General features: G+C 50.7%; 1 protein-coding gene across 2 annotated transcripts; it reads left to right on the top strand.

The window, feature by feature from the left end:
- The first annotated feature begins 69 nt into the window (after positions 1–69).
- znrd2 (zinc ribbon domain containing 2) lies at positions 70–20,194 on the top strand. 2 transcript variants are annotated; one of them, XM_048525114.2, is made up of 4 exons: positions 70–184; positions 13,074–13,225; positions 15,359–15,443; positions 18,320–20,194. In XM_048525114.2, the coding sequence occupies exons 1-4, from the start codon at positions 169–171 to the stop codon at positions 18,685–18,687; spliced, it is 621 nt and encodes a 206-aa protein (XP_048381071.1). In that variant the 5' UTR covers positions 70–168; the 3' UTR covers positions 18,688–20,194. The 2 variants fall into 2 exon arrangements, with proteins under 2 accessions (XP_048381071.1, XP_048381072.1); XM_048525115.2 differs by lacking the exon at positions 70–184 and adding an exon at positions 12,689–12,949.
- Positions 20,195–20,694: the final 500 nt, after the last annotated feature.

Genomic DNA, 20,694 nt, shown 5'->3' with positions numbered 1-20,694 from the left:
CCTTGATCGCACAGACTCCGCCTCCCGCCCGGACGATCCCATTCTCACCATCCCGCAGGAGGAGAGGGGTGTCCGACTAGTCTATTCTCCCATTTTAGCGGTTAAGTTGAAGCCAAGCCTCAAGAAGACGTCACTTCCGACAACGCTGAGGGTGCCTGAAGTAGCAGCATGGCCTTAAACAGTGGTAATGGGCCCTGGGGAGGGAGAGAGGGATGAGAATAAAGAGAAAGAAGAGAGGGATGAGAATAAAGAGAGAGGAGAGGGATAGGAATAGGAGAGAGGGATGAGAATAAAGAGAGAGGAGAGAGGGGGATGAGAATAAACAGAGAGGAGAGAGGGATAGGAGAGAGGGATGAGAATAAAGAGAGAGGAGAGGGATAGGAGAGAGGGATGAGAATAAGGAGAGAGGGATGAGAATAAAGAGAGAGGAGAGAGGGATAGGAGAGGGGGATGAGAATAAAGAGAGAGGAGAGAGGGATAGGAGAGGGGGATGAGAATAAAGAGAGAGGAGAGAGGGATAGGAGAGAGGGATGAGAATAAAGAGAGAGGAGAGAGGGATAGGAGAGAGGGATGAGAATAAAGAGAGAGGAGAGAGGGATAGGAGAGAGGGATGAGAATAAAGAGAGAGGAGAGAGGGATAGGAGAGAGGGATGAGAATAAAGAGAGAGGAGAGGGGGATAGGAGAGAGGGATGAGAATAAAGAGAGAGGAGAGGGGGATAGGAGAGAGGGATGAGAATAAAGAGAGCGGAGAGAGGGATAGGAGAGAGGGATGAGAATAAAGAGAGAGGAGAGGGGGATAGGAGAGGGGGATGAGAATAAAGAGAGAGGAGAGGGGGATAGGAGAGGGGGATGAGAATAAAGAGAGAGGAGAGGGGGATAAGAGAGGGGGATGAGAATAAAGAGAGAGGAGAGGGGGATGAGAATAAAGAGAGAGGAGAGGGGGAAGAGAATAAAGAGAGAGGAGAGGGGGATGAGAATAAAGAGAGAGGAGAGGGGGACAGGAGAGGGGGATGAGAATAAAGAGAGAGGAGAGGGGGACAGGAGAGGGGGATGAGAATAAAGAGAGAGGAGAGGGGGACAGGAGAGGGGGATGAGAATAAAGAGAGAGGAGAGGGGGACAGGAGAGGGGGATGAGAATAAAGAGAGAGGAGAGGGGGACAGGAGAGGGGGATGAGAATAAAGAGAGAGGAGAGGGGGACAGGAGAGGGGGATGAGAATAAAGAGAGAGGAGAGGGGGACAGGAGAGGGGGATGAGAATAAAGAGAGAGGAGAGGGGGACAGGAGAGGGGGATGAGAATAAAGAGAGAGGAGAGGGGGACAGGAGAGGGGGATGAGAATAAAGAGAGAGGAGAGGGGGACAGGAGAGGGGGATGAGAATAAAGAGAGAGGAGAGGGGGACAGGAGAGGGGGATGAGAATAAAGAGAGAGGAGAGGGGGACAGGAGAGGGGGATGAGAATAAAGAGAGAGGAGAGGGGGACAGGAGAGGGGGATGAGAATAAAGAGAGAGGAGAGGGGGACAGGAGAGGGGGATGAGAATAAAGAGAGAGGAGAGGGGGACAGGAGAGGGGGATGAGAATAAAGAGAGAGGAGAGGGGGACAGGAGAGGGGGATGAGAATAAAGAGAGAGGAGAGGGGGACAGGAGAGGGGGATGAGAATAAAGAGAGAGGAGAGGGGGACAGGAGAGGGGGATGAGAATAAAGAGAGAGGAGAGGGGGACAGGAGAGGGGGATGAGAATAAAGAGAGAGGAGAGGGGGACAGGAGAGGGGGATGAGAATAAAGAGAGAGGAGAGGGGGACAGGAGAGGGGGATGAGAATAAAGAGAGAGGAGAGGGGGACAGGAGAGGGGGATGAGAATAAAGAGAGAGGAGAGGGGGACAGGAGAGGGGGATGAGAATAAAGAGAGAGGAGAGGGGGACAGGAGAGGGGGATGAGAATAAAGAGAGAGGAGAGGGGGACAGGAGAGGGGGATGAGAATAAAGAGAGAGGAGAGGGGGACAGGAGAGGGGGATGAGAATAAAGAGAGAGGAGAGGGGGACGAGAATAAAGAGAGAGGAGAGGGGGACAGGAGAGGGGGACGAGAATAAAGAGAGAGGAGAGGGGGACGAGAATAAAGAGAGAGGAGAGGGGGACAGGAGAGGGGGACGAGAATAAAGAGAGAGGAGAGGGGGACGAGAATAAAGAGAGAGGAGAGGGGGACAGGAGAGGGGGACGAGAATAAAGAGAGAGGAGAGGGGGACGAGAATAAAGAGAGAGGAGAGGGGGACAGGAGAGGGGGACGAGAATAAAGAGAGAGGAGAGGGGGACGAGAATAAAGAGAGAGGAGAGGGGGACAGGAGAGGGGGACGAGAATAAAGAGAGAGGAGAGGGGGACGAGAATAAAGAGAGAGGAGAGGGGGACGAGAATAAAGAGAGAGGAGAGGGGGACAGGAGAGGGGGACGAGAATAAAGAGAGAGGAGAGGGGGACAGGAGAGGGGGACGAGAATAAAGAGAGAGGAGAGGGGGACAGGAGAGGGGGACGAGAATAAAGAGAGAGGAGAGGGGGACAGGAGAGGGGGACGAGAATAAAGAGAGAGGAGAGGGGGACAGGAGAGGGGGATGAGAATAAAGAGAGAGGAGAGGGGGATGAGAATAAAGAGAGAGGAGAGGGGGATGAGAATAAAGAGAGAGGAGAGGGGGACAGGAGAGGGGGATGAGAATAAAGAGAGAGGAGAGGGGGATGAGAATAAAGAGAGAGGAGAGGGGGATGAGAATAAAGAGAGAGGAGAGGGGGACAGGAGAGGGGGATGAGAATAAAGAGAGAGGAGAGGGGGATGAGAATAAAGAGAGAGGAGAGGGGGATGAGAATAAAGAGAGAGGAGAGGGGGACAGGAGAGGGGGATGAGAATAAAGAGAGAGGAGAGGGGGATGAGAATAAAGAGAGAGGAGAGGGGGACAGGAGAGGGGGATGAGAATAAAGAGAGAGGAGAGGGGGACAGGAGAGGGGGATGAGAATAAAGAGAGAGGAGAGGGGGACAGGAGAGGGGGATGAGAATAAAGAGAGAGGAGAGGGGGACAGGAGAGGGGGATGAGAATAAAGAGAGAGGAGAGGGGGATAGGAGAGGGGGATGAGAATAAAGAGAGAGGAGAGGGGGATAGGAGAGGGGGATGAGAATAAAGAGAGAGGAGAGGGGGATGAGAATAAAGAGAGAGGAGAGGGGGATGAGAATAAAGAGAGAGGAGAGGGGGACAGGAGAATAAAGAGAGAGGAGAGGGGGACAGGAGAGGGGGATGAGAATAAAGAGAGAGGAGAGGGGGACAGGAGAGGGGGATGAGAATAAAGAGAGAGGAGAGGGGGACAGGAGAGGGGGATGAGAATAAAGAGAGAGGAGAGGGGGATAGGAGAGGGGGATGAGAATAAAGAGAGAGGAGAGGGGGATAGGAGAGGGGGATGAGACTAAAGAGAGAGGAGAGGGGGATGAGAATAAAGAGAGAGGAGAGGGGGATAGGAGAGGGGGATGAGAATAAAGAGAGAGGAGAGGGGGATAGGAGAGGGGGATGAGAATAAAGAGAGAGGAGAGGGGGATGGGAGAGGGAGATGAGAATAAAGAGAGAGGAGAGGGGGATGGGAGAGGGGGATGAGAATAAAGAGAGAGGAGAGGGGGATGGGAGAGGGGGATGAGAATAAAGAGAGAGGAGAGGGGGATGGGAGATGGGGATGAGAATAAAGAGAGGGGAGAGGGGGATGGGAGAGGGGGATGAGAATAAAGAGAGGGGAGAGGGGGATGAGAATAAAGAGAGAGGAGAGGGGGATGGGAGAGGGGGATGAGAATAAAGAGAGAGGAGAGGGGGATGAGAATAAAGAGAGAGGAGAGGGGGATGAGAATAAAGAGAGAGGAGAGGGGGATAGGAGAGGGGGATGAGAATAAAGAGAGAGGAGAGGGGGATGAGAATAAAGAGAGAGGAGAGGGGGATAGGAGAGGGGGATGAGAATAAAGAGAGAGGAGAGGGGGATGAGAATAAAGAGAGAGGAGAGGGGGATGAGAATAAAGAGAGAGGAGAGGGGGATAGGAGAGGGGGATGAGAATAAAGAGAGAGGAGAGGGGGATGAGAATAAAGAGAGAGGAGAGGGGGATGGGAGAGGGGGATGAGAATAAAGAGAGAGGAGAGGGGGATGAGAATAAAGAGAGAGGAGAGGGGGATGGGAGAGGGGGATGAGAATAAAGAGAGAGGAGAGGGGGATGGGAGAGGGGGATGAGAATAAAGAGAGAGGAGAGGGGGATGGGAGAGGGGGATGAGAATAAAGAGAGAGGAGAGGGGGATGAGAATAAAGAGAGAGGAGAGGGGGATGGGAGAGGGGGATGAGAATAAAGAGAGAGGAGAGGGGGATGGGAGAGGGGGATGAGAATAAAGAGAGAGGAGAGGGGGATGGGAGAGGGGGATGAGAATAAAGAGAGAGGAGAGGGGGGATGGGAGAGGGGGATGAGAATAAAGAGAGAGGAGAGGGGGATGAGAATAAAGAGATGGGAGAGGGGGATGAGAATAAAGAGAGGGGGATGAGAATAAAGAGAGGGGAGAGGGGGATGAGAATAAAGAGATGGGAGAGGGGGATGAGAATAAAGAGAGGGGAGAGGGGGATGGGAGAGGGGGATGAGAATCAAGAGAGAGGAGAGGGGGATGAGAATAAAGAGAGAGGAGAGGGGGGATGGGAGAGGGGGATGAGAATAAAGAGAGAGGAGAGGGGGATGAGAATAAAGAGATGGGAGAGGGGGATGAGAATAAAGAGATGGGAGAGGGGGATGAGAATAAAGAGAGGGGAGAGGGGGATGGGAGAGGGGGATGAGAATAAAGAGATGGGAGAGGGGGATGAGAATAAAGAGAGGGGAGAGGGGGATGGGAGAGGGGGATGAGAATCAAGAGAGAGGAGAGGGGGATGGGAGAGGGGGATGAGAATAAAGAGAGAGGAGAGGGGGATGAGAATAAAGAGAGAGGAGAGGGGGATGGGAGAGGGGGATGAGAATAAAGAGAGAGGAGAGGGGGATGAGAATAAAGAGAGAGGAGAGGGGGATGAGAATAAAGAGAGAGGAGTGGGGGATGGGAGAGGGGGATGAGAATAAAGAGAGAGGAGAGGGGGATGAGAATAAAGAGAGAGGAGAGGGGGATGGGAGAGGGGGATGAGAATAAAGAGAGAGGAGAGGGGGATGGGAGAGGGGGATGAGAATAAAGAGAGAGGAGAGGGGGATGGGAGAGGGGGATGAGAATAAAGAGAGGGGAGAGGGGGATGAGAATAAAGAGAGAGGAGAGGGGGATGGGAGAGGGGGATGAGAATAAAGAGAGAGGAGAGGGGGATGAGAATAAAGAGAGAGGAGAGGGGGATGGGAGAGGGGGATGAGAATAAAGAGAGAGGAGAGGGGGATGGGAGAGGGGGATGAGAATAAAGAGAGAGGAGAGGGGGATGGGAGAGGGGGATGAGAATAAAGAGAGAGGAGAGGGGGATGAGAATAAAGAGAGAGGAGAGGGGGATGGGAGAGGGGGATGAGAATAAAGAGAGAGGAGAGGGGGATGAGAATAAAGAGAGAGCAGAGGGGGATGGGAGAGGGGGATGAGAATAAAGAGAGAGGAGAGGGGGATGGGAGAGGGGGATGAGAATAAAGAGAGAGGAGAGGGGGATGAGAATAAAGAGAGAGGAGAGGGGGATGGGAGAGGGGGATGAGAATAAAGAGAGAGGAGAGGGGGATGAGAATAAAGAGAGAGGAGAGGGGGATGGGAGAGGGGGATGAGAATAAAGAGAGAGGAGAGGGGGATGGGAGAGGGGGATGAGAATAAAGAGAGAGGAGAGGGGGATGGGAGAGGGGGATGAGAATAAAGAGAGAGGAGAGGGGGATGGGTGAGGGGGATGAGAATAAAGAGAGAGGAGAGGGGGATGGGAGAGGGGGATGAGAATAAAGAGAGAGGAGAGGGGGATGGGAGAGGGGGATGAGAATAAAGAGAGAGGAGAGGGGGATGAGAATAAAGAGAGAGGAGAGGGGGATGAGAATAAAGAGAGAGGAGAGGGGGATGGGAGAGGGGGATGAGAATAAAGAGAGAGGAGAGGGGGATGGGAGAGGGGGATGAGAATAAAGAGAGAGGAGAGGGGGATGGGAGAGGGGGATGAGAATAAAGAGAGAGGAGAGGGGGATGGGAGAGGGGGATGAGAATAAAGAGAGAGGAGAGGGGGATGGGAGAGGGGGATGAGAATAAAGAGAGAGGAGAGGGGGATGAGAATAAAGAGAGAGGAGAGGGGGATGGGAGAGGGGGATGAGAATAAAGAGAGAGGAGAGGGGGGATGGGAGAGGGGGATGAGAATAAAGAGAGAGGAGAGGGGGATGAGAATAAAGAGATGGGAGAGGGGGATGAGAATAAAGAGAGGGGGATGAGAATAAAGAGAGGGGAGAGGGGGATGAGAATAAAGAGATGGGAGAGGGGGATGAGAATAAAGAGAGGGGAGAGGGGGATGGGAGAGGGGGATGAGAATCAAGAGAGAGGAGAGGGGGATGGGAGAGGGGGATGAGAATAAAGAGAGAGGAGAGGGGGGATGGGAGAGGGGGATGAGAATAAAGAGAGAGGAGAGGGGGATGAGAATAAAGAGATGGAGAGGGGGATGAGAATAAAGAGATGGGAGAGGGGGATGAGAATAAAGAGAGGGGAGAGGGGGATGAGAATAAAGAGAGGGGAGAGGGGGATGGGAGAGGGGGATGAGAATAAAGAGATGGAGAGGGGGATGAGAATAAAGAGAGGGGAGAGGGGGATGGGAGAGGGGGATGAGAATAAAGAGAGGGGGATGGGAGAGGGGGATGAGAATCAAGAGAGAGGAGAGGGGGATGGGAGAGGGGGATGAGAATAAAGAGAGAGGAGAGGGGGATGAGAATAAAGAGAGAGGAGAGGGGGATGGGAGAGGGGGATGAGAATAAAGAGAGAGGAGAGGGGGATGAGAATAAAGAGAGAGGAGAGGGGGATGGGAGAGGGGGATGAGAATAAAGAGAGAGGAGAGGGGGATGAGAATAAAGAGAGAGGAGAGGGGGATGGGAGAGGGGGATGAGAATAAAGAGAGAGGAGAGGGGGATGGGAGAGGGGGATGAGAATAAAGAGAGAGGAGAGGGGGATGAGAATAAAGAGAGAGGAGAGGGGGATGAGAATAAAGAGAGAGGAGAGGGGGATGAGAATAAAGAGAGAGGAGTGGGGGATGGGAGAGGGGGATGAGAATAAAGAGAGAGGAGAGGGGGATGAGAATAAAGAGAGAGGAGAGGGGGATGGGAGAGGGGGATGAGAATAAAGAGAGAGGAGAGGGGGATGGGAGAGGGGGATGAGAATAAAGAGAGAGGAGAGGGGGATGAGAATAAAGAGAGAGGAGTGGGGGATGGGAGAGGGGGATGAGAATAAAGAGAGAGGAGAGGGGGATGAGAATAAAGAGAGAGGAGAGGGGGATGGGAGAGGGGGATGAGAATAAAGAGAGAGGAGAGGGGGATGAGAATAAAGAGAGAGGAGAGGGGGATGGGAGAGGGGGATGAGAATAAAGAGAGAGGAGAGGGGGATGGGAGAGGGGGATGAGAATAAAGAGAGAGGAGAGGGGGATGAGAATAAAGAGAGAGGAGAGGGGGATGGGAGAGGGGGATGAGAATAAAGAGAGAGGAGAGGGGGATGAGAATAAAGAGAGAGGAGAGGGGGATAGGAGAGGGGGATGAGAATAAAGAGAGAGGAGAGGGGGATGAGAATAAAGAGAGAGGAGAGGGGGATGAGAATAAAGAGAGAGGAGAGGGGGATGAGAATAAAGAGAGAGGAGAGGGGGATGGGAGAGGGGGATGAGAATAAAGAGAGAGGAGAGGGGGATGAGAATAAAGAGAGAGGAGAGGGGGATGGGAGAGGGGGATGAGAATAAAGAGAGAGGAGAGGGGGATGAGAATAAAGAGAGAGGAGAGGGGGATGGGAGCGGGGGATGAGAGTAAAGAGAGAGGAGAGGGGGATGAGAGTAAGAGAGAGGAGAGGGGGATGGGAGCGGGGGATGAGAGTAAAGAGAGAGGAGAGGGGGATGGGAGAGGGGGATGAGAGTAAAGAGAGAGGAGAGGGGGATGGGAGAGGGGGATGAGAGTAAAGAGAGAGGAGAGGGGGATGAGAGTAAAGAGAGAGGAGAGGGGGATGGGAGAGGGGGATGAGAATAAAGAGAGAGGAGAGGGGGATGAGAATAAAGAGAGAGGAGAGGGGGATGAGAATAAAGAGAGAGGAGAGGGGGATGGGAGAGGGGGATGAGAATAAAGAGAGAGGAGAGGGGGATGAGAATAAAGAGAGAGGAGAGGGGGATGGGAGAGGGTGATGAGAATAAAGAGAGAGGAGAGGGGGATGGGAGAGGGGGATGAGAATAAAGAGAGAGGAGAGAGGGATGAGAATAAAGAGAGAGGAGAGAGGGATAGGAGAGAGGGATGAGAATAAGGAGAGAGGAGAGAGGGATAGGAGAGAGGGATGAGAATAAGGAGAGAGGAGAGAGTGATGAGAATAAGGAGAGAGGAGAGAGGGATAGGAGAGAGGGATGAGAATAAAGAGAGGAGAGAGGGATAGGACAGAGGGATGAGAATAAAGAGAGAGGAGAGAGGGATAGGAGAGAGGGATGAGAATAAAGAGAGAGGAGAGAGGGATAGGAGAGAGGGATGAGAATAAAGAGAGAGGAGAGGGGGATGAGAATAAAGAGAGAGGAGTGGGGGATGGGAGAGGGGGATGAGAATAAAGAGAGAGGAGAGGGGGATGAGAATGAAGAGAGAGGAGAGGGGGATGAGAATAAAGAGAGAGGAGAGGGGGATGGGAGAGGGGGATGAGAATAAAGAGAGAGGAGAGGGGGATGAGAATAAAGAGAGAGGAGAGGGGGATGAGAATAAAGAGAGAGGAGAGGGGGATGGGAGAGGGGGATGAGAATAAAGAGAGAGGAGAGGGGGATGAGAATAAAGAGAGAGGAGAGGGGGATGGGAGAGGGGGATGAGAATAAAGAGAGAGGAGAGGGGGATGAGAATAAAGAGAGAGGAGAGGGGGATGGGAGAGGGGGATGAGAATAAAGAGAGAGGAGAGGGGGATGAGAATAAAGAGAGAGGAGAGGGGGATGGGAGAGGGGGATGAGAATAAAGAGAGAGGAGAGGGGGATGGGAGAGGGGGATGAGAATAAAGAGAGAGGAGAGGGGGATGAGAATAAAGAGAGAGGAGAGGGGGATGGGAGAGGGGGATGAGAATAAAGAGAGAGGAGAGGGGGATGAGAATAAAGAGAGAGGAGAGGGGGATGGGAGAGGGGGATGAGAATAAAGAGAGAGGAGAGGGGGATGAGAATAAAGAGAGAGGAGAGGGGGATGGGAGCGGGGGATGAGAGTAAAGAGAGAGGAGAGGGGGATGAGAGTAAAGAGAGAGGAGAGGGGGATGGGAGCGGGGGATGAGAGTAAAGAGAGAGGAGAGGGGGATGGGAGAGGGGGATGAGAGTAAAGAGAGAGGAGAGGGGGATGGGAGAGGGGGATGGGAGAGGGGGATGAGAGTAAAGAGAGAGGAGAGGGGGATGAGAGTAAAGAGAGAGGAGAGGGGGATGGGAGAGGGGGATGAGAATAAAGAGAGAGGAGAGGGGGATGAGAATAAAGAGAGAGGAGAGGGGGATGAGAATAAAGAGAGAGGAGAGGGGGATGGGAGAGGGGGATGAGAATAAAGAGAGAGGAGAGGGGGATGAGAATAAAGAGAGAGGAGAGGGGGATGGGAGAGGGTGATGAGAATAAAGAGAGAGGAGGGGGGATGGGAGAGGGGGATGAGAATAAAGAGAGAGGAGAGAGGGATGAGAATAAAGAGAGAGGAGAGAGGGATAGGAGAGAGGGATGAGAATAAGGAGAGAGGAGAGAGGGATAGGAGAGAGGGATGAGAATAAGGAGAGAGGAGAGAGTGATGAGAATAAGGAGAGAGGAGAGAGGGATAGGAGAGAGGGATGAGAATAAAGAGAGGAGAGAGGGATAGGACAGAGGGATGAGAATAAAGAGAGAGGAGAGAGGGATAGGAGAGAGGGATGAGAATAAAGAGAGAGGAGAGAGGGATAGGAGAGAGGGATGAGAATAAAGAGAGAGGAGAGAGGGATAGGAGAAGGGGATGAGAATAAAGAGAGAGGAGAGAGGGATAGGAGACGGGGATGAGAATAAAGAGAGAAGAGAGGGATAGGAGACGGGGATGAGAATAAAGAGAGAGGAGAGAGGGATAGGAGACGGGGATGAGAATAAAGAGAGAGGAGAGAGGGATGAGAATAAAGAGAGAGGAGAGTGGGATGAGAATAAAGAGAGAGGAGAGTGGGATGAGAATAAAGAGAGAGGAGAGAGGGATGAGAATAAAGAGAGAGGAGAGAGGGATGAGAATAAAGAGAGAGGGATGAGAATAAAGAGAGAGGAGAGAGGGATGAGAATAAAGAGAGAGGGATGAGAATAAAGAGAGAGGAGAGAGGGATGAGAATAAAGAGAGAGGAGGGAGGGATAGGAGAGAGGGATGAGAATAAAGAGAGAGGAGGGAGGGATAGGAGAGAGGGATGAGAATAAAGAGAGAGGAGAGAGGGATAGGAGAGAGGGATGAGAATAAAGAGAGGAGAGGGATGAGAATAAAGAGAGAGGAGAGAGGGATAGGAGAGAGAGATGAGAATAAAGAGAGAGGAGAGAGGGATAGGAGAGAGGGATGAGAATAAAGAGAGAGGAGAGAGGGATAGGAGAGAGGGATGAGAATAAAGAGAGAGGAGAGAGGGATAGGAGAGGGGGATGAGAATAAAGAGAGAGGAGAGAGGGATAGGAGACGGGGATGAGAATAAAGAGAGAGGAGAGCGGGATGAGAATAAAGAGAGAGGAGAGAGGGATGAGAATAAAGAGAGAGGAGGGAGGGATAGGAGAGAGGGATGAGAATAAAGAGAGAGGAGGGAGGGATAGGAGAGGGGGATGAGAATAAAGAGAGAGGAGAGAGGGATAGGAGACGGGGATGAGAATAAAGAGAGAGGAGAGCGGGATGAGAATAAAGAGAGAGGAGAGGGATGAGAATAAAGAGAGAGGAGGGAGGGATAGGAGAGAGGGATGAGAATAAAGAGAGAGGAGGGAGGGATAGGAGAGAGGGATGAGAATAAAGAGAGAGGAGGGAGGGATAGGAGAGAGGGATGAGAATAAAGAGAGAGGAGAGAGGGATGAGAATATAGAGAGAGGAGAGAGGTATGAGAATAAAGAGAGAGGAGAGAGGGATAGGAGAGAGGGATGAGAATAAAGAGAGAGGAGAGAGAGATAGGAGAGAGGGATGAGAATAAAGAGAGAGGAGAGAGGGATGAGAATAAAGAGAGAGGAGAGAGGGATAGGAGACGGGGATGAGAATAAAGAGAGAGGAGAGAGGGATGAGAATAAAGAGAGAGGAGAGAGGGATGAGAATAAAGAGAGGAGAGAGGGATAGGAGAGAGGGATGAGAATAAAGAGAGATGAGAGAGGGATGAGAATAAAGAGAGAGGGATGAGAATAAAGAGAGAGGAGAGAGGGATGAGAATAAAGAGAGAGGAGGGAGGGATAGGAGAGAGGGATGAGAATAAAGAGAGGAGAGAGGGATAGGAGAGAGGGATGAGAATAAAGAGAGAGGAGAGAGGGATAGTAGAGAGGGATGAGAATAAAGAGAGAGGAGAGAGGGATAGGAGAGAGTGATGAGAATAAAGAGAGAGGGGAGAGGGATAGGAGAGAGGTATGAGAATAAAGTGAGAGGGGAGATGGATAGGAGAGAGGGATGAGAATAAAGAGAGAGGAGAGGGGGATGAGAATAAGAGAGGAGAGAGGGATAGGAGACGGGGATGAGAATAAAGAGAGAGGAGAGAGGGATGAGAATAAAGAGGAGAGAGGGATGAGAATAAAGAGAGGAGAGAGGGATAGGAGAGAGCGATGAGAATAAAGAGAGAGGAGAGAGGGACTGGAGAGAGGGATGAGAATAAAGAGAGAGGAGAGAGGGATAGGAGAAGGGGATGAGAATAAAGAGAGAGGAGAGAGGGATAGGAGACTTGGATGAGAATAAAGAGAGAGGAGAGAGGGATGAGAATAAAGAGAGAGGAGAGAGGGATGAGAATAAAGAGAGAGGAGAGAGGGATGAGAATAAAGAGAGGAGGGAGGGATGAGAATAAAGAGAGAGGAGGGAGGGATAGGAGAGGGGGATGAGAATAAAGAGAGAGGAGAGAGGGATAGGAGACGGGGATGAGAATAAAGAGAGAGGAGAGAGGGATGAGAATAAAGAGAGAGGAGAGAGGGATGAGAATAAAGAGAGAGCAGAGAGGGATGAGAATAAAGAGAGAGGAGAGGGGGATGAGAATAAAGAGAGAGGAGAGGGGGATGCGAATAAAGAGAGAGGAGAGAGACAAATACAGAAATTTCTGGAGAAACTCAGCAGGTCAGGCAGCATCTTAGTGTTTTAGGGCCAGGGACCCTTCTCCAGTTATTTTCCGTTTTTGTAATAGATTTCCAGCTTTAGCAGTTCTTCAATTATAGTTTGTTTGGTGAAAGAGAGACTGAGGCAAGGGAGGATAGAGAGAGAAAGGATGTGGGAGAGAATGTCATGGGCCAGGTTGGGGGAGGGGGGGAGAGAGAGAAAGAGAGGCAATGGGCAAAAGAAGGCAAGAGAGAGGATCTGGGTAAGTGGGAGAGTAATGTGTAAGGGGTGGGAGAGAGACTGGGTGGGAGAGAGAGAGTGGGAAAGACACTTGTGGGCTAGAGAGAGATGGTTATGGGCTAAGGAGAGACTAATAGGGAAGAAGAGAAACCGAGTGTAATGGGCACGGGACGGGGAGGAGAAAAGGAAGTTGGGGGCTTGAGACAGGTAATAATGAGAAAAAGAGAGAAAGAGAATGGGCATGAGAGGGAGAATTAGAATGGAGCCACTGGGGAGGTGAAGGACAACGGAGGGAGATTGCAGGTGGAAGACAGAGATGAGGGGTGAGTGCGATAGGGTAAACACTCCTTCCACGAAGCGTCAGGATGGGGTGCTGCATCTTCCTGACGCATTGGAGCAGGAAGATGGCATGGGCTTGTAATGTTGGTGTTGGCTGTTTGTGTGCAGGTGATGAGGAGTTTACGTGGACGCCCCCATCTGAGGCGGAGATGAAGGTGATTCAGGCCCGTCGGGAGCACCAGGACAAGATCACCAAGCTGATGGGGGATTACTTATTGAAAGGCTACAAGATGCTGGCAGACAGTTGTCAGGAGTGTGGAGTGAGTATTGGCCACAATGCTGAATAAACACTGTATATGGTTACAGAGAGTGACTAGGAGGTAGGGTGGACAGCAGTGTTTGCTGCACGTTTGCAGAAGCTTGTAAGCCAGCAGCAGCCGGACCTTTGTATAGCCCTGGTGCCTTGCTGACCTGAATAGTCATGAGTTGGAGTCCCAAAATCTCCATGCCTCCTAGCCCCAGCTTCACTTGCTTCTCTCTAAGAAAATGGACCCTCCCTACCCATACAACCAGCTCAAACTCTCCAGTCCTTCCCATCTCATCTTGTGATTGAGGGAGTGACTCATAGTCATAAAGCTATACAGTACAGAAACAGACCCAACCATGCCATGCCAACCAGATATCCTACATTAATCTAGTCCCATTTGCCGGCATTTGGCCCATTTTCCTCTAAACCCTTCCAATTCATGTACCCATTGGCTTTTTAAATGCTGTAACTGTACCAGCCCCCACCACTTCCCCTGGCAGCTCATTCCATACACGCACCACCCTCTGTGTGAAAAAGTCACTCCTTAGGTCCCTTTTAAATCTTTCCCCTCTCACCTTAAACCTATGCCCTTCTAGTTTTGGACTCCCCTACGGTGGGGAAAAGACCTTGACTATTCACCCTATCCATACTCGTCATGATTTTATAAACCTCTATAAGGTCACCCCTCAGCCTCCTACGCTCCAGGGAAAATAGCCCCAGCCTATTCAGCCTCTCCCTGTAGCTCAAACCCTCCAACCCTGGCAACATCCTCGTAAATCTTTTCTGAACCCTTTCAAGTTTCACAACAACTTTCCTAGAGCAGGGAGAACAGAATTGAATGCAGTATCGCAAAAGTGGCCCTAACCAATGTCCTGTATAGCCACAACATGACCCTCCCAACTCCTCAGTGCACTAACCAATAAAAGCAAGCGTACCAGATGCTGCCTTTACCACCCTGGTCCACCTGTGACTCCACTTTCAAGGAACTATGAACCTGCACCACAAGATCCCTTTGCTAGGCAGGTCTTCCCCAGGACCTCACCACTAAGTGTATAAAGTCCTGCCCTGATTTGCCTTTCCAGAATGCAGCACCTCACATTTATCTAGATTAAGCTCCAACAGCCGCTCCTTGACTAATCTGATCGAGGTCCCGTTTGTACTCTGAGCTAACCAGCTCCGCTGCCCACTACAACACCAATTTCGGCATCATCTGCAAACTTATTAACCATCCCTCCTATGTAAGTGACAAAAAGCAGTGGACCTAGCACTGATCCGTGTATGGCACACCACTGATCGCAGGCCTCCAGTCCAAAACGGCTCCTCTGTGACGCACGCCTGTACTGTTGATCATCAGCTGTTATACCCTGCAGCCCCCTTCTCTGTGACGTTTGAGTAGGTGTTGGCATTCAAATCTCAGCATGACAGTGGAACGTAAATCCAGCCAGTGGAAAATTCTCGAATACAAAGCTACCCGCGCTAATGGTTGCTGTCAACTATTATCAATTGTTGTAAAATCAATCTGAGGCACTGACAACTTTTAAGGACGGAAATGTGCTGTCTGGTCTGGCCTGTGTTTGACTCTGGATCCTCAGCAATGTAGTTCCTTAACTTAACTGTCCAATGCACTGGACCTAGGAAGCTGCTCAGTAATTGGAGACAGGTTTCTCCCCCCACCCCCCTCACCCCAGAAACAAAATAAAACAATAGTGTCTCAGGAACACCAACTGGCAGTTTGATTCAAGGAGGCCTCACATCTCATGCCAGTCCCCATCTGGTGAAAACAAAAAGTATATATTTTTGGTTTAACAAGGCATAGAGCTGGATGAACACTGCAGGGCGAGCAGGAAAGCTGACGTTTCAGGTCTGGACCCTTCTTCAGAAAAAAGAGAAGAGTCTAGGCCCGAAACGTCAGCCTTCCTGCGCCTCTGATGCTGCTTGTCCCGCAGTGTTCATCCTGCTCCACACCTTGTTATGTCAGATTCCCCAGCATCGGCAGTTCCCACTATCCCCAAAATATTTTTGGTTACCCAGCCGGTGTTCTGTTGTGGTACTTCCAGAAATGCAGGCCATGGGTGGGGAGGGGGTGGCGGTCAGTTGCTGCTTCGGGCTGGAGGGTTGACCTCCCCTCCGTTGTTCTCCCTGACAGACTGTCCTCCTTCAAGACAAGAAGCAGAAGAACTACTGCGTTGCCTGTCAGGAGCTGGATTCTGACGTGGACAAAGATAACCCAGGTGAAAGGACTGAAGTGTCAGACTTTTGATTTTAAAATCAGAGTCAACACAGTGTGGAGCTGGAGACACACAGGGCAGGCAGCGTCGGAGGAGCAGGAAAATTGATAGTTCAGGTTTACACCCTTGATCAGGACTCGTCAGCCTTGAAGAAGAGTCCCGACCTGAAACGTCGACTTTCCTGCTCCTCCAGTGCTGTCTGACCCTGCTGTGTTCCTCCCTCTCCACGCTCTATTGTTTCTGACTCCAACATCGGCAGTTCTTGCTATCTCTGAGTTAATTTTATGATCGCCTCCTTTGCATAGACTGTAACTGTTCTGCTCCGTAACACTGAAAGAGCTCTGAATGCTGCAAATCAGGAACAAGTTGCTGGAAAAGCTCAGTGGGGCCCGGCAGCATCTGTGGAGAAAAAAAAAATTCGAGAGTTAACGTTTCTGGCCCAGTGACCGAGAAGTTCTGACGAAGGGTCACCGGGCACGTTAACTCAGATTTTTTTTTCTTTGCAGATGCTGCCGCACCTGCTGAGCTTTTCCAGCAATTTCTGCTTTTGTTCCGCTCTGTAACTGTTAGGGAGGAGTGGCGTGTCCCTCTAGTCACAAAGTTGTAAGGTCAAGACTCACACCAGGAGCAAAAGATTCAAGACTAACATGACACTCCTGGTGCCAGTACTCAGGAAGTGCAGCTCTGTCACAGGTGCCTGATTCCAATGATGTGCAGCTGTTGCTTTTGTCAAATTGGTTGGTTGGGCCATACCTGGAGAACTGAGAGCAGTCCTGGTTCTCCTTATTCCAGGAAAGATATAATCGCCACAGAGGGAGCGTATGCAGGTTCACCTGCCTTGTTCCCAGGATAGAGAGATTGTTACCTTTCTACGTAGCACAAAGTGTGGAGCTGGATGAACACAGCAGGCCGAGCAGCATCTTAGGAGCGATGCTGCTCGGCCTGCTGTGTTCATCCAGCTCCGTGCTTTGTTAGCTCGGATTCTCCAGCATCTGCAGTTCCCATCATCTCTGCGCTATGAAGTGAGACTGGGTCTGTACTCACGAGAATTGTAAAGAATGGGATTTCCCATTGAAACTTACAAAATATTTAAAGAGATATAAACAGGGTAGATGAAGTGCGATGTTTGAGGAGTCCAGAGAGAGACAATGCAAGTTTTGAGAAGATTTGTAGCTCAGGTTGAGGTTCTGGATGTGGTTTGCTCGCTGAGCTGGAAGGTTAGTTTTCAGATGTTTCGTCACCATTCTAGGTAACATCATCAGTGAGCCTCCGACGAAGCGCTGGTGTTATGTCCCGCTTTCTATTTATCTGGTTAGGTTTCCTTGGGTTGGTGATGTCATTTCCTCACCAACACAGGAAATGACATCACCAATGCAGGAAATGACATCACCAACCCAAGGAAACCTAACCAGATAAATAGAAAGTGGGACATAACACCAGCGCTTCGTCGGAGGCTCACTGATGATGTTACCTAGAATGGTGATGAAGCGTCTGAAAACTAACCTTCTGGCTCAGCGAGCAAACTCACATCCAGAGAGACAATGCAATAATGAGGGGGATGCCACTGAAATACGAGATAGAAACACAGAAAATAGGAACAAGAGTAGGACATTCGGCCCTTCGAGTTTCCTCCACCATTATGATCATGGTTGTCTACACAACTCTGTCATCTGTTCCTGCTTTTCCGTTTGGAATATATCCACATCCTGCTTGAAATCAGACGATGTTTTTGGCCTCTACTACTTTCAGTGGTAGTGATTTCCACTCTCTGGATGAGGAGAAATTATTTCACTCAGTGGGTTACAAATCTTTGGAATTCTCTATCACAGAGGCCTCGTCCATAAGACATAGGAGCATAAGTTAGGCCATTCAACCCATCGAATCTGCTCTGCCATTCAATCATGGCTGGTAAGTTCCTCAACCCTATTCTCCCGCTTTCTCCCCGTTACCCTTGATCCCCTTGGTAATCAAGAACCTATCTATCTCAGTCTTAAATATAGTCAGTGACCTGCCCTCCACAGCCTTCTGTGTCTGTGAATTCCATAGGTTCACCACCCTCTGGCTGAAGTTTCTCCTTATCTCCGATCTAAAAGGTCGTTCCTTTACTCTAAGGCTGTGCCCTTGGGTCCTAGTCTCTCCTAGCAATGGAAGCATCTTCCCAACATCCACCGTGTCCAGGCCATTCGGTATTCTGAAAGTTTCAGTTAGATACCCCTCTTTGAAGATGTTTAATGTAGAGATTGGCCATCAGAAATCGATCGCTGGTACACAGGGTCATGGGAATAGCACGGGTAAAAGACATGATTGTATTGAGCGGATTCGACGGGCTGAATGGCCTACTCCTATGTCTTTAGAATGAAGGGAACAGATGAAAGCAAAAGATTCCCAAGCCACCTTTTGGAAGAGGCGGAATCCTGAATGGGAAGTCTGCCTTTTTATTTATCCCTCTCGATGCTGTTTGTTGGGGATAGTTACTGCACGTTCAAAAATTCTTCGTGAGGTGTAAAGTGCATTTGGGAGCACCCTGGGGTTGTGGAAGGCGCTAGACAAGTGCATGTACCCGTGAGATGGTGTGGTGGTCAACGCGTTTGCTTCACATGCGAAACAGCCCTGGTTCGAAACCAGGCAAAGAAAAAAGTAGGGGCCCTCTTGTGGTGCAGTGGTAGTGCCCCTACCTGGAGGCCCAGGTTCAGGTCCAACCTGCTCCAAAGGTGTGTAATAACATCCTTGCACAGGTTGATTTAGAAAAAATAGGTATGCATGCGTGTCTTTTAGTGGCCCGTGAGAAATGAGGGCACGTTTGTGCGTCTGTGAAGTTTGCAAAACTCCTGCCGTCTTCCCACCTTCTGATTTTAATCTTTGCCTTTTTAATCTCGCAGCTTTGAACCCACAGGCAGCCCTGTCTCAAGTTCGAGAGCGACAACGTGTCCTCAATGGCCAGGAGGAGGCACTCTGCTCCCGCTCCACTCCGGAACTCTCACTCGAAGCCAGGTCTTTGCCCGCCCCTTGTCTGGAGCCCCCCGAGCCAGCCCCTCCCCGGGCCGAAGGTGACAGGCCCCCAGGGCCGGCTTGCCTGGGCACCCCTCGTGCCAGTGCCCGCCAGGAGGCCGAGCGGGCGGTCCTGCAGAGGCTGGCGTGGGCCTGCGGCGAGCTGGAGCGGGCCTCCTCTGTGGAGTACAGCTCTCAGCTCTGCCTTCTGATCAGGAACTGTGCTGACGCGCTGCACAGCTTGAAGCGGCTGGTATAGTTGCACTCTGGGACAGGAGGGGGCACTCTGTCGATGCCGCGACTGTCTGAGCCCTGAATCTGCCAGTGCTGTAGCACACTAGGACTCCAGGGGGTGCTAGCCATAGACATGTCCTGTTATGACCTCCAGCCAAATTTGACTTTGCACTTTTGGAGAGCAAGTGATGCCTCTAGACGTGGCATGCAGCAAATAGCAGTGAAATTCGGGGTATAAAGGTTCAGCTTCACTCATGCTGAAGGCATAATCATTTGGACAATCTCCCAACCCAGTTTGACAGCCTTTCACCGTCTCCCTTGTCCAACATCCCTGCAACTACTCAACACAACTGTTAGCCACCTCCTCCCCCCAACCTCCCCTCGCAATTATTCATTTTGAAGACCGTTTAAACTTTAGTGTTTTGGAAACTGTAGGACATTTCCTGGAGGGTTGGCATTCCTCCCATGGTCCTGGATTGTTACAGGAAATCCTGTCTGGTATTGAATAGAGGTTTTGAGAGTTTGTGCAGTTGTTCTGGGGTTGGGGGGGCTGGTGGTGTGGGCTCCACGGTCGATAAGATACTGTTAACCTTTGAGGCTTGAGCTCAACATCTGCTCACACAGAAAAGGATGAAAATCCTCACTGACTAGGGAGCTTTACTCTGTATCTAACCCTGTGCTGTCCCTGCCCTGGGAGTGTTTGATGGGGGGGGGATAGTATAGAGGGAGCTTTACTCTGTATCTAACACTGTGCTGCCTCTGCCCTGGGAGTGTTTGATGGGGTGGGGGGGTGGGGGGATAGCAGGGAGACCAGTGTAGAGAGAACTTTACTCTGTATCTAACTTCATGATTTCCCTGTCCTGGGAGTGTTTGACAGGGACGGTGTAGAGGGAGCTTTACTCTCTATCTAACACTGTGCTGTCCCTGTCCTGGGAATGTTTGATAGGGGTGAGGGACAGTGTAGAGAGAGCTTTACTCTGTATCTAACCCCATGCTATCCCTGTCCTGTCTAACCTCATGATGTACATCTCCTGGGAGTGTTTGATGGGGACGCTGTATAGAGAGCTTTCCTTGCAGTTTAAGAGTGGAGAGGCTTTACTCTCTATCCAGCCCGCTGCTCTACCTGCTCTGGGAGTGTTTGCCTAATGGAATAGGTCAGTGCTGGAACTTTTGACCCCAGCTTCCAGCTGAATCGTTCCACGGAGTTGAGAGATGGAACCGTGGAGGTTGGATACATTTTAAAATGATTTCAGTCAAACTGATTGCGAGGATTGTTGCTCAGCTCCATTGCCAGTACCATGAGGATTCCCAACTGAGATTGCATCTCCGTTGGATGTTGCACTATTGTGTGGAGATAGCTTATGATCCAATCGCTGTTCCATGGCGCACTGAGCCCAGAGGTAGCAGTGCTGAGATTGATTCGACTGTACACGGCCACCAGACACAGTCCCCTCTTTCCTACACTTCCACAGGAATGCCGTTTTTTTTTGTATTTTGGTTTGTGTTAATAAAGTATTTGCATTTCTCTTGCAGTGCGACCGGTTTCTTGGGCACTGTAGGTCTCCAGGGTCGGGGACAGATGAGGGCATAAGGTGGTGACACTCCCCATAAGAGCATGTGGGAGAAGGGAGCGGTGTGCAGTCTCTCAGGGGAACAGCACCCCTGGACACAACATGAACCACAGGCAGACCCTTTGGGGCAGGGGTGGGGGTGGTTGGTAAAGGTGAAAGTGAAGGAAATGCCCCAGAATGGGCTGATTCACTGCCTTGGAGAAGGACAAATTTGCACATATCACAGTTGAACCCTGCCCCATTCACCCACCACTCCTGCCCCATTCACCCACCACTCCTGCCAAACCATAGGAGACATCCAGCATGGAAACAGGCCCTTCAACCCAGCACATCCGTGCTGACCAAGTCTCCCAAACTAAACTAGTCCAATTTGCTTCTGTTTGGCCCATATCCCTCAAAATCTCTCCTATCTGTGCACCTGTCCAAATGTCACTTAAATGTTGTGACTGTACCTGTGTCTG

This window comes from Stegostoma tigrinum, chromosome 42 (assembly GCF_030684315.1).
Source record: "Stegostoma tigrinum isolate sSteTig4 chromosome 42, sSteTig4.hap1, whole genome shotgun sequence".
In the NCBI taxonomy this organism is placed as follows: domain Eukaryota; kingdom Metazoa; phylum Chordata; class Chondrichthyes; order Orectolobiformes; family Stegostomatidae; genus Stegostoma; species Stegostoma tigrinum.
Note: the sequence above shows the minus strand (reverse complement) of the source record. Positions and strands in the feature narration are given on the sequence as shown.

Bases quoted from the DNA above. Each gene is read 5' to 3' on its own strand.
- znrd2 (XM_048525114.2), top strand. The intron at 13,226-15,358 runs GTGAGTATTGGC...TCTCCCTGACAG, and splicing joins ACAGTTGTCAGGAGTGTGGA to ACTGTCCTCCTTCAAGACAA. The intron at 15,444-18,319 runs GTGAAAGGACTG...TTAATCTCGCAG, and splicing joins CGTGGACAAAGATAACCCAG to CTTTGAACCCACAGGCAGCC.